The sequence below is a fragment of the Erpetoichthys calabaricus genome, chromosome 5 (genome assembly GCF_900747795.2).
Source record: "Erpetoichthys calabaricus chromosome 5, fErpCal1.3, whole genome shotgun sequence".
Lineage (NCBI taxonomy): Eukaryota > Metazoa > Chordata > Cladistia > Polypteriformes > Polypteridae > Erpetoichthys > Erpetoichthys calabaricus.
This window is the reverse complement of record NC_041398.2, coordinates 228,513,195-228,527,376: the sequence shown is the minus strand read 5'-3', so window position 1 is coordinate 228,527,376 and position 14,182 is coordinate 228,513,195. Positions and strand designations below refer to the sequence as shown.

Sequence of the window (14,182 nt, the reverse complement as noted above, 5' to 3'; positions counted from 1 at the left end):
GGGCTCTTCCTTGTTTTCTACATACTGCGTTCACAGTCAGTTCACGTGATTACGTGGGAGGCGTGATGACGCGATACGCAACTCCGCCTCCCACGGCCAGAGAGCTGCAGTCCATTACAGTATATGGACAAAAAAGAGGTTCCAGTTATGACTGTTACGCTTTGAATTTCGAAATGAAACCTGCATAACTTTTGTAAGTAAGCTGTAAGGAATGAGCCTGCCAAATTTCAGCCTTCCACCTACACGGGAAGTTAGAGAATTAGTGATGAGTCAGTCAGTCAGTCAGTCAGTCAGTCAGTCAGTCAATGAGGGCTTTGCCTTTTATTAGTATAGATATATATATATATATATATATATATATATATATATATACTGTATATATACATATCTACTTATTGGCTCCTGTATTTAGGATATAGCGGGTTGGATAATGGATGGATGGACATCTGTATGCATAGCCCTATTTGCCCGTTTTCGGTTTTTTTCTTTCTTCAGTAATATTTCAGTAAACCCGGAGCTTGTCAGTTCAAATCCTGGTACTGACACCACTGTGTGACCCAGAGAAAGTCACTTCACCTGCCTGTGCTGCAAAAAACAAAAGTAATGTAACAAATTGTACCTCAGATGTTGCAAGTTGCTGGAATAAAGACATAAGTAAAATAGATAAATATGTATTATACACATAGGAACTATTCATTTATTTTCAGTTAAGTCATCTGCAGCAAACTTTTATAAATGAGGGTTTCTCATTTTTAGATAGTGCAAACTGTTTCTTCTTCATTGACGTTTTCTCTTGGAGAGGTTTTTTCATTTCATTGAAAATTAAAGCAGCAGCTGCCAAAATATGTAGCTTTCTTATTAATTTTTCAACATTGTGTTAAATAAATTTATAAAGTAACATAAAAGGTTTAAATACTGGTTATCCTTTTACACTAAAATATTACTAAAGAGATACAAAAAAAGTAAAATGGATATGTTCTTTTTCTTTAAGGAGATTAAATATTACTGAAGAAAGAAAAAAAAAATAAAACAGCCAAATGGGGCTATGCATACGAACTTAAAAGGTTTAAATAAAACAGAAATATATATTTTATTTTTACTTGCTTAACTTGTGGAGGGTGTATCCTGTAGCAAAGCTCTAACTTTTTTCGTGAAAGCCTGTTTCAGTCAACAAGTCTTAAAAAAAGGTGTAAAGATATTGACAATAAGCTAAGCAAACTCAGGAAGACATGGAATCGTTTAAATCAAGTATCATTACATCTTCCTTTCTTAAAGAGAAGTAAGGCAGAACTTATAAGCTTACATATTTATATATAGACATACATACATATATATATATATATATATCCGAAGCCGTGCAAGCACACTCTTGAGAAAGCAACGTATACTGTAGTTGTACAGAAGAAAAGCAATCTTGCCTCAAATGAATGGCAACCTTTTGTAGGTCTATGAACTTAATTTACACGGTGCTTTCTTTCCGAAGTACCTGCACTCATGAATATGTCTGTATGTGTCAGTCGGTCAAATCCACGTGCTTCGCACTGGCAAAGTACCGCTTTTAAATTTTTATTAAGAAGAAAAGAAAACATTTTTAAATTGAGGGAAAATATACTAATAACAGTTTGTTAAGGATCTGTTTTTTTGTGAAGCTGCCTTCACTCGAGTGATCACTTCGACCTGACTTGCTGGCCAACTATAAGCGTTACCTGGTAGGTAACCACCCATACAATCAGACTACGAATGCCGTGAATGTAATTACCCCGATCTACATGTTGTCAAATAAACGAACCACACGCCGTGGCGCGGAATGTAATTACCCTGATCTACATGTTGTCAAATAAATGAACCACACGCCGTGGCGCAATTTTAGGGGCTTTGCCTGTAGCGCTGACGTCCGAGGTTCGATTCCCGTAAGGGAGTGAAGTGAGTGGCTGGTTACCTACCAGGTAACGCTTATGGTTGGCCAGCAAGTGAGGTAACATCAGCCACGGTGCCTTCAGTTGTGAGAAGCAGATCATAGAATGATTGAAAATAGTTTACTGTCAAATAATGCAAAGAGTACGCGACACGTCTTTACCCCTTATTCTTGGCTCATCAGGCGTACACACTCACTGCACTCGCTTACGGTAATCGAACCTCGGACGTCAGCGCTAGAGGGGCTTCACAGCGGTGAAGTATTGCTTTTAAATTTTAATTAAGAAGAAAAGAAAACCTTTTTAAATTAAGTCTCAAAAAGAGGTGTAAAGATATTGACAATAAGCTACGCAAACCCACCAAGAAATGCAATCGTTTAAATCAAGGCGTGAGTCGAAAAACACCATCCCATAATATTAGTTAATGATTAACACATTTCTATATGTATTGTAAGCATACAATACAACTGATAATATGTTGTGCTTATTTATCTGGTGTACCGACATTTTTGCGCGTTTAACGTATGAAATCTAACGTGGTTTGTGCCCTTCAGAATGAAAACAGTTTGCATTTACCTTTTTAGTAAAAGGCGAGCTTTTAAGCCTGAGAAATCACCCCGTAAATGCACAAGTTTAATTGCACATGTGTTAATATGTATGCTTACACAGTATTAAAAGACAGTGAACAACGTCATTTACCTTTGTTCCCGCGTTTGATAAAAGGCGAGCTTTTAAGCCTGAGAAATCACCCCGTAAATGCACACGTTTAATTGCACATGTGTTAATATGTATGCTTACACAGTATTAAAAGACACTCAAAAATTAACATCATTTACCTTCGTTCCAACGTTTGACTCGTGCTGTAAATCTCTTCCTTGTTTTTAGTTCACGTGATTACGTAGGAGGCGTGATGACGTGATACGTGACTCCGCCTCCTCCATTACAGTATATGGACAAAAAACAGGTTCCAGTTATGACCATTACGCGTAGAATTTCGAAATGAAACCTGCCTAACTTTTGTAAGTAAGCTGTAAGGAATGAGCCTGCCAAATTTCAGCCTTCCACCTACACGGGAAGTTCGAGAATTAGTGATGAGTCAGTCAGTCAGTCAGTCAGTCAATCAGTCAGTGAGGGCTTTGCCTTTTATTAATATGTATAGATGTACCAAGAAGCCAATCCAAATCTAATAAGTTCCTGTACAGATTCAGATAGCAAGATCAAAACACAAAGCAGAAGGTCAAAAAAATGCAGAAAAATCACAAGGCACATGGAGTATATAAAATACACAAGAACTCACCACTCCAAAGTGCATTCGAAAAGAACCACCAGAAACTGTGGGAGACCCTCCAGAAATGTAGGGTCGAGGGCAGTTCCTGGTTGTCATTGGCAGGTGGACCACCCGTAAAATACAAGGCGCAAAGAAAAGGCAACAGTAATACAGCAATACCATAAACAAGGAACAATGCAAATAATTAACCAAAGTGAAAATGAACATAAATGACATGAAACAAGGACTTGAATGCCAGCCAGGAGAGGAACCCTGCATTAAATTTAACAGGTACTTTCTCTTTCTCTATATATTTTCATATAAAGAGAAAAAGAGAAATCAATATATATTGTGTATATATCATATATACCCAGTATATATAGAATAATTAATTTAATACAAGTCTTTCATAGTTGTAAAGACTTAAACTTACAGTAAATACATGTATGTAAGTGAGTCTAATTCATATTCATTCATTTCTTTCAAAAACAACATTTTCACATAAAAAATAATTGCTATATGTACCTGTTTGAAAGTTATTTTGTGGAATTTCTTTAAACAATTAGTTGTGTTACAATATGGTAGCATCATGTTTGGTAGAAGGTTATTATTTCTAGTTGTTAAAGTCCTTAATACAACTGCTCAAATTAGCAAAAAGAAAAAATCGGGAGTGGTCTCCCCTAGACTTTCTCATACACTCAGATATGGGGATGGATATTTGAGAAGTAAACCACAAGACAAGGATTATATTTTTATATCATGTACATTAAAGAACCATCAACAACAAATCAAATCAAATTAATAATATATTGAACAATTATTATTAAAGTAAAGTTGAATAAATCAGACTCTGCAGCTACATGAATAAATGGTAAAGTACTACTTCCGGTTAGTGGAAATAGTCCAAAATTTGTTAGAAATCTATGTTTTGTACCTAATATTAGTATGAAAAATTTGGTTGACCTAAGTCAAAGCGGACACAATTTCTAAAACGTCGAGATTTACCAAAATCTCGAAATGGAATTTTTAGAGGATTCCAATACTTTCCCTATACTTTGTATATGATAAAGTCAGGGAGGTCTAAAATGTCGAGATTCATCAAAATCTTGACATGGAATTTTTGGACGATTACAATACTTTCCCTAAACTCCGTATACAAAGAAGTAAAAATGGTCCATAATTACTTTTTTAAATGAAGGACAGTCAATCTGGAAAATTTCCAGAAGTCCAATCAGAAAAAATAGCATTATGATGAAACCAGTTCTCATTAGGACCACCACAGGAAGTACAGATGAGGAATTAACATCATAGCTGAGGATTAATTTACAAAGTCTCCCATTTCAGAAATCAACAGTTACCTACACCTCAGATTACAGCCCAAATGCTTCATGAAGTTCAAGCAGCAAATGCATCTCAACGTCTACTGTTTAGAGGACACCCTGAATAAAGCCGTCATGGCAGGACTGCTGCAGGGAAACCAAAGCTGAAGGAGACAATAATAAATTTGACTGAGCCAAGAAGTACAGGCAGTGGAAGTCTGTGGTTTGGTATGATGAATCTATATTTGAGATTTTTGGTTCCAGTACTGAGAAGGTTAACTGATGATGTCAATTGGGTGTGCTATGTTGGTGACACTGTCTACAATTTATTTACAATCAAACGTATGACTACCATAGTATGTTGCAGTAACTCACCATCCCATCTCGTTTGCACTGAGTAGGGCTGGCATTTCTCAATAGAACAAGAACAAAAACACATCTTCATGCTGTGTAACAGCAATTTGGAAAATAAGGAGAATGATGGAATTCTGCAGTAGGTGACCTGATCTCCACAGTCACTTGTACGTAAAGCCAAAGATGGTGTGAGATGAGTTAGATGAGAAAGTTCAAGAAAAGCCGTCAACAAGTGCTCAGCACTTGTGGAACATTCTACAGGAGTGTGGGAAAAGCCCACTAGATGGCCACCTCATGAAGCCAGTTAAGAGAATGCCAAGAGAGCGCAAAGCTGTCATGAAGGCAAACCTTGGCTACACGGAAGAATCCAAAATACAAGCAAATCTGGATTTGTTTCACACCTGATCACTACATAATTCCATATTTGTATTTGATACTTTTGATAGCCTCACTATTATTCTAAAATGGAGAAAACAGTAACAATAAAGAAAAGGGTACATATATCCAAACTTTTGATGCATACTGTATGTATACATATTATAAATATAACATAAATAATAAAAATATATATTTTTATTAAAAATGCAAAATATTAGGCTTGTTGCAAAAGTATGCAATACCTGAATTAGCATGATATCATGTTCATATTTTCCCTTTTTGTAAAGTGGATATTTCACACACTTCTTAACTGAAAATGTCTGCTTTTCCTTTTCAGGGTCTTTAATAGAATGTGCTCCCAGGAGAACTTCTTGATTCACTCTGTTTAAGAAGAAGAAAAGTGAACAGAAGGTGCAAAATGCAAAAATCAATGTAGTAAGCAAATAATTTTTTTTAATTGATTTTGATTAGATGTAAATAACATTCCATACAATTGAGTCAAACTTAACAAACCAAAATTCAACTCCCACCCAAGAGAAAGAGTGGAGAGCCAACATCCAGAGCAAATCTTTAAAAAACAGCAGGAGCTTATTCTAAAATGTTATTGATTATATCCTGCCGTATTTAAAACAAGTTTGAACAGACCCTCTAAGTGAGAATTTCATTTTTTTTCTAATTTCAAATAGTATATATCATCCGTTAGCCACTGACTTAAATGTGGTGGGGTGAGATTCTTCCAGCTGAGCAGGATAAGATCTACGTGCTAGTAGGCAGTTATGATTTGTTTGTCCTTCTCCACTTTAAGCCCACCCAGGAGTCCACCAGACACAGCTGTTAATGGATTAGGAGATTTTTGTCCAAAATTATATTAATTTGAGGGTGGAGTTAGATTGCAGCCTTCACAGGTTGAATCTTTCCCTGGAAACATTTTTTGACAATTTTGCACAAGATAAATGCACTCGATAAAAGATTTTAAGTTGAATGAGTGAGTGCTTTGCGCATATGGAGCTTGTGTGAATTCTGTGCATGTATGCCTTCCACTTCTTTTCTGAAATGTTATGTGAGGGATCCTTTCCCCACTGTACCCTGGGATCATTAAAAGACAAGGACTTTAAAATGGTTTTATACATTGTAGAGTGCTATTTGAGTCTTCAAGACTGATCAGTATTTCTTCTGGAATAGAAAAAGGTGGGAGATGAGGGAATTACGCAATGAGAAGTTAAATTTGATGCAAAGACATCATCTATGGACAAGTCTCTAAATGTTTTAATCATCGGTAAACAAATCTGCATATTGCTTGCTCAAAAAAAGATTTCAATTTGAATCATAGAGTCATGGTATCACTTGATCTTCTCACTTATTTAGAAAGCATGCAGTGATTTATGTATCATAGAGTGAAAGTATGACAGCATAATATGATACAGTATTAATGTATTAAAGGGAAACTGACCAATTAATCTGCAAAAAGCTATACATTAAACAGACAAAACGTTTTTCACAAGTATTTAGGCACTTCAATGTTTTAAATATTTTGTTACTTGAAAGCAAAGGTTGCTCAAAGGAGATATTATAGGAACTTGAAACCATCCCTTAAAGTTGGGTTCTCAAACTTCATTCCTGGAGGGCCACAGAGGCCGTAGGTTTTAATTCCAGACAATGTCCTTATTAGTAACCAGTTACTGCTGCTAATTTAACACTTCCTTTGCCTATGTGATCTGCTTGCTTCTTTTATTAACCAGCAGCCAAACAGTAAGGAGATGCAAAGCAAACTAACAGACGACCAGCTAATTTAGTAGTCTCAAACAATCTTTAAGGGTCAACATTGTCACTCTAACCAAACTGCAGTCTTTCTTCTTTAGTAACTAATTACTAAATTACTAATTTGTGAATTTCCCATTGGGATTAATAAAGTATCTATCTATCTATCTATCTATCTATCTATCTATCTATCTATCTATCTATCTATCTATCTATCTATCTATCTATCTATCTATCTATCTATCTATCTATCTATCTATCTATCTAATGCTAATGGAGGAAGTTATGATGCCTTGACATTAGTTGACTTCATGGGCACCATAAGAGAAAATGTCTGATTTTGCTCTCATTCACAAAGGCTCTTCAGACTACAGCAATATAAACTACCGGTCAAAAGTTTTGCAACACCTCAGTTTTTATATAAATGCACACAGTTTAATGTCTTAATGTTTCATGAAATCAAGACATAGCACAAATAAACAATAGCAGATAAGTCAAGGAATCATTAAGTGTACAGAATTTTATTGACATTTTTGATTCATCAAAGTGCCACCTTTTGCTGATACGTATAACAGCCAAACTGTGTTAAGCCTTTTGATTCAGAATGCCAGTCAATGTGTGCAAGTCACCAACTCTGTCACCAGCAAAAGAACCCCAGATCATCACACTTAACTCCTCCATGTTTGATGGTTGGTGTCACACACTGAGGAACCATCCTTTCACTAACTTGATGGTGTACAAACACCCTGCATGATGAACAGAACATTTTAAATTTTGATTCATCGGTCCATAAGACTTTCTACCAGTCTGCAGTAGGCCCAGGCAAGCCTCGATTTCTTATTTTGTCCTTTAAGGAATGGCTTTCTTACTGCCACTCGCCCTGTCAAACCTGCAGCACAAAGTCTCCTCTTCACAGCACAAACTAAGACCTGCGCTGTTACGCTGTACTTGAAGCTGTGCTGCTGTGAGGCACCTGTCACACAAGCTGGTGACCCTCAGAAACCTGTCTTCTGATTGGATTGCGACTTTGGGTCTGCCAGATCTCTTCCTATCAAACTTTCTTCCAGTTGCCAAATGCCTTTGGATTGTGAAGGAGTCACTGACACTTTGATTTTTTTGTCAGTTTCTCTAAATGAAAGGCCAACACTTCAAAGGGTAATAATTTCTGTCTCATTCATTTAATTGTTTTCTTGGATTTATCACTGGAATATTGGCCAAGGAGTACTTTAGAGGGTGTAGTAACACAGTCTGTTCCAACTCTGCTTTACGACAAGCAGAGAGTTTTTAAGTAATCAACAGAAGTTGGGACACCTGTGCAAATTGTTTGCTTCAGCTTGCAAGGTTTAATTTACTTTAATTTCTGCAGAACATCTGTAGGTTGTAACCTATTAGTTGTTCCCCATAGAAAGCCCATTTGTAATATTCTGAAATTTCCTTTTTTCAGTTTTTCCTAAACTAAACTTTAAATGTAAACCTCTGGCAGTTTACTGCTTACCTTTTCACCATTTTAGGTCATTCATTGCATTTCAACTGATTACATTTTTGGTGATTACCCTACGCTGAAATAAAGGGAAAACCAACCTTTTACTGAAGTAGAAGACTCTTTGCTGTTTTATTGGCAAAGTGAGGTTGTACAAAGCATTAAATGCAGGGGTGCCAATAACCGTGGCACATATGGTTTTTATTTTATTTATTACTTCCTGAAAGTTACTTTTTCTCAGAATAAATTTACTTCAGTTAACAATTTGGTTTCTTTTATTTGTGAGAGTGTGAGATTAAGGGAATTCACCAACAGATGATTTTTTTATATACTTTTTTTTACTCATCTATTACCTGGGTGCCAATAATTACATAGAGGACTGTATGATTGATTTGTGTTTTAAAAGTTTGCTTTTTCTTTAACCTGCAGCCCAACAATAATGATATGCAAACTGATCTAACAGATGATCAGGCTAACTTAGATTCTGTTTTCACCTTTGTCTATCATACAATATTTGTCTCAAGACGATATTTGAAAAGAAAATATGAAGGACTAAAAAATGTTGAGCTGCTGTGATTCACAAAGCATTTGGATAATAATCACAGAAAAAAAGAAAATCAGTTTAGGAAATGACTGGTGTGGCAGAATGAGAACACTAACAGGTTTTATTAAAAGCTAAATCGGAGATTGCTTGGATTGAAATGTTAGCCCACCAAGGCTGTTTGAGACCCCAGTTTGACTTGCTTTGCACCACTTTATTTTTTGGCTGTCATTTAAGGAGTTAAACAATAACAAGTAATTCAAATATAATTAAGGCAAAAGATGTCTGTTAAATTAGCAGAAGTGATGCTAGCAGGTGTATAGGGTCATGAGTAAGTGGTTAATAATTATGAAATAATAATAATAATTTATTACATTTATATAGTGCTTTTCTCAGTACTCAAAGCGCTATCCACACAGGGAGGAACCGGGAAGCGAACCCACAATCTTTCACAATCTCCTTACTAAAAAGCAGCAGCACTACCACTGAAATATAACTTGAGTGAAAGTCTGCAGCCCTCAATAATCTGGTTTGATTCTCCTGCTCTAAATCTTTAATGATTTCACAAACTATGCCTTGCGGATGCTGGGTCCTGTGTTTGATGTGTGTGATGATTTTTATCTCACTACATTTGCTTTTCTCTTACAGGTTCTTCTCACATACTGTTCACCAGTTTTAGTTCCCATTCATTGTCATGGGGGCAAGAGCCTTTTTAAGCAGCACTGAGTTTAACGTACTAAGAAATCCTGAAAGAAAACACTTTCTCACGACCTCCTCACCTTCATTCACACTCACACACACTAATTTAGAATGAACTTAACATGCGTGGTTTTGCAATGTGGAAGAAAAACGGTACTATTGGCCAATAAGTTGAAGTAAACTTACACAGTCAGTGGCTGATTAAGCAAAACAAAAGCTAGCTAAAGCATCCGTGCACTGATTTATAAGAACCCGTCTATGATTCTTCAATATTTTCGCCCACACCCATACTATAAATAGTCAAGTAGTTCATCTAACAGTTTGTTCCTTATGGATTTTATTTGCCTTATAGTATTCACATTCTTTGGAAGCTACTCAGTTCTAACAGTCAATAACAAAACTAAGAAATCAGTCCAGCACAAAACACACTTAAAAAGGCACACTTACCAGAACATAATCCATCTGACCTCACATTTCTTAAGTGTGGCTCAATGCCCTTCACACATTTTAATAACACCCCAACTCCACACCGGAGACACCAGATGTGCTCAACTGTGTTAACTCACGTAAATGCATTTGATTTTCTTTTTCTTTCTGTTGTGGGTATTTTTGCATCTAATCCCTAAAACTAAATAAATTTTGAGTAAACAGATAACACTTACGTAAAGCAGTGTGCAGCTGTCACCACCCAGTTAGGCTTTATCAAGGTGCCACCACAACCACTCTTCAGATAAACCATGAAAGGCCTGGAGTGGGGAATGGATGGTGTTCCTCCAACAATTTCTGTACAGTAACCTACACAAATAGATTAACAAAACTTTACTCTATTACATTATAGAATGGAATGCATATTAATAAAGCAATGTATAACAAATTAAAATGGCTAGTCATTATGCTGTTTTATCCTACCTTTACAAATTAGAATAAAGGAAAGCGAGGCCAAGGCACAAAGCATTGAAGCTGTCATGTTTCCACTAAAATGTTGCTTACAGTTACCACTTTTATATAAGAAAGGGGATGTGGTTTTAACCATAATTTCATGATATTATGATAATCGCCATATATATTTCTAAACAGATTCATAGTAAATGTACTAAATATTTCTAGGAAGTGGATATCTGTTGATAGCCACAGATTGTTGCTATATTGCTATGCATTTTAGAAACACAGTGTGTCCATTTATTTTCTGAACTCCAGTGTTTCATTTGAGGTTTTGGGGTTATTTGAAGCATTCTGTCAAAATCAGAAAGAAGGAAGAACCAATCCTGAACGGGACACTTGTTGACCCTACATATCTAATCTTACTCATAAAGGACCAGTTAGAAACTGAAAATCAGCTAAACATGGGCAGTTTTGGAATGTGGAAAGAAAAGCATAGCAAGTGGGTTTCCAAGGTCAATAAACTAACTGGGCTAGGATCTGAGCCTAGTTGGCTGGAGCTGTGAAGCAGCAGAGCAATTAACTTTTAATTGTGAATTTTTAAATGAAAATACTTCTCATTTTGAATTTTAAATTTCAGTAGCAATTACCTACACTAGCGTTTCTGAAATTATACACCACGGTGTCTTTAATACACAGCAAGCTCCTTGAAGGGGCACCATTAGAAGTAGAGAGATAAAATAATTTAGCATTAGAAGCACCACAGCTGGCACCAATTGGTGTTGTGCTTTTAACCCTGTAATTATTTCATCAATGTGAATGTCACTCTCATGTCCTTTCTTGACTTTTCCTAAACTGCTGCACTTTCAAATGCCTAGGTTGTTGCAACTCTGAAGTTCTATTCAAAAAATGCGATTGATGATATTTTTCTTTGCTGTTTTTTACCCAAAAGATCCCCCTATTACCACCACAATCAACACCATTGGATATTGGTACCCAGGTATAAATCTACCATTACATTACTGAATATTGTTTCCCAGGTGTGAATTACTGTCTGTCTTCGGCAGACAACTATGAAATAGCCAATGAAAAAATGCCATACTTGTAATCACTCACATTGTTTCACTACATATGATTAAGAAAAAATCCATCCATCCATTTTCCAACCCACTGAATCCGAACACAGGGTCACGGGGGTCTGCTGGAGCCAATCCCAGCCAACACAGGGCGCAAGGCAGGGAACCAATCCCAGGCAGGGCGCCAACCCACCGCAGGATTAAGAAAAAAATCTAATTTAAAAAGTGTTGTCATTCCTAGTAGGTAAAAAATTTATTTTAACACAGCTGCCATGTGTTTGACGTGGGAAAAGGAGAACATGTGAACTGGCACATAATGGATTGAGTCATGAGTGAACAACATACTGTAGCAGCAGATAGCAGCTCACTTCCAGAGTTTTCACAGACAAGGTAACAACAAACCTAAAGGGGTACCTAGGTTTGTTTTCCTTACCTATCGGGGCACTGTGAAAGAAACAGTCTGAGAACTACTGATCTAGGTTTATGCAACATGGCCAATTGTTTTTCATGTTGCTTCCTCTGCTTTTTGTGGCTTTTGACAACTTTATGGTTTAACATTAATTATTTTTCATCATTTTTACAGCTCTCTCTTCCACTCTCCACCCATAAAGAATGGGTGAGTATCTCCAGATGCCTCAAGGCAAATCTTCTCTTTCCTCAGAAAGGGCCCAAAGAACAGTTTGGAATGGGACTACCCACTGAAGACACTAGAAGTTCTACTTGGTGAGGTCAAGGTAGGCTACAGGACCCTAACACCTTTTTAGTTACATGGTATCCTTGAACATCCTAGAAAAGAATCAGAGGGAGCACCAAAAGTAAAGTCAGAGGTTTACATCTGGACATGCTGTGAGAAGAAACTCCATCAAGTGTTACTAGATGTTTCTTCAAGAAAATGCTCATAACACTAAATATCAGAAAGAAAGCTAAAGGACTGAGTCTTAAACATTTTGGGCAGTTAAAATCCTCCTGTGTGTGTACTGTAAGTGGACTGTAAGTTATAAAAATCTTAAGAGGTTTGCATGAGCTTTATAGAACACTAGTAACAGTGTGTCACACACATGCGAGTAGGAGGCAGCTAAAGGGCCTGAGTAATTGTAATACCAAATCAGACCAGGGGGCGGCGGGGTGCACTGACTGTCTTTCTCAGTTCCTTGCAGACCCTTTGTGGGAAATCCCGCCAGAGTCTGGCGCCTTTGATAACACCACTTTCCGGTCCCGATGACATCAGTTCTGGTCCCGGCCCCTTTGATGATGTCACTTCCGGTCCCAGCAACATAATTTCCTGTTCTGGCCCCTTTGACGATGTCACTTCCTCTACAGGCCTTTAAAGCCGCCATCTTGGTTCTAGTTAATCAGGTCTGTTTTGGACTCAGTCTCGTGAACAACCGTTTTGGAAATCTCAACATTTTGTAGCCAGGGCATATTATACGGGTGGCTGCCTCAAACCTTTATGATGTCTGGTGTTCTTACTTATCACAAGTGTCTAGAGATCAGAAATGTTCCAGGAGGTCTGTGTTGGCAAACTGGGTTGTGCAGTGATTTATGAAAATAAACTATAAATATATATAATATATATAGAGAGAATATTTAAATTTCCCCTTAGAAAGTTTATCTAAAGTTTATCTAATCTAATCTATATGGTGTATCAAGGAGAGGGGTTGTAATGAGAGGAAGGCAACCCCAGAATCTGGGGTAGCACAGGGACTGCAGTTCCCATCAAGCAGCAGGATTGTGCTGGGGCTGATAGAAAGAGATCATCATCATCAGCAAACAAAAACTTTTGTACCACCCAATGTGGGATCTTATTTAAGTCCCCAGGTAGTTTTCTTTTCAACTAATCTGGAAATCAGTTTCATTGTTTTGCCAGTTTACGGCTCTTCTCTAAGAGTGTATCTGTGTGTCATTGTAAACTGCGTTTAGCCATATTGAGTGAAAATTCAATATAGATAACATTACCCTATTTGTTCATCTGCATGCAACACTGAGTACTTTAGCTGGTTTTAGAATAAAAAGACTGCTAAGAGAGTTTGCATTCTAGTGAGCTAAACTTTCCACCACAGTTATAATCACCACAACATTTCCATTAAGATCTTCACTGGTCTCATCTACATCTGTGGTGTGCACTTCAAAGTGCACATTTACACTCAGTCGCCTTTCCCTCCACATGCCCAGACCACCTCCTCTCGATTCCCCTCACTACATAACTTATAACCTTCACAATATCCCTTTTTCTCTAATGGAAACTGAACATGACAGTTTTATCCCTCTGATACCCCATAGAATTTCACAAAAATCCTAAAAAGTTTTTATTACAAAGTCAGTAGAGTATTAAATACTGTAACTATATTTAAAAGAAATCTAGTGGAAAGCACACAAGCAAAATGTTATTTAATTTCAGAGAATTAAAAAACAATTCTACATGAATTTTTAATCTGAGGTCTTTCAAAAATCAAAAATCAATATTTTGCTGTGTTCTGTAATACAAAATGCCTTAATGACCGGGTGTTTCTCAAAACTT

General features: G+C 36.8%; 1 protein-coding gene across 1 annotated transcript in view; it reads right to left on the bottom strand.

Annotated features, from left to right (window-relative positions):
* The window catches only part of LOC114652309 (granzyme A-like), a 28,810-nt gene extending 18,103 nt beyond the window's left edge, over nucleotides 1-10,707 (bottom strand). Inside the window, exons 1-3 of the mRNA XM_028802629.2 lie at nucleotides 10,619-10,707; nucleotides 10,372-10,504; nucleotides 5,474-5,612 (exon numbers count right to left, since the gene is read on the bottom strand). Of these exons, the coding sequence (XP_028658462.2) occupies nucleotides 5,474-5,612; nucleotides 10,372-10,504; nucleotides 10,619-10,676 (330 nt within the window). The 5' untranslated portion in view covers nucleotides 10,677-10,707. The remainder of the gene's footprint in view (nucleotides 1-5,473; nucleotides 5,613-10,371; nucleotides 10,505-10,618) is intronic.
* Nucleotides 10,708-14,182: the final 3,475 nt, after the last annotated feature.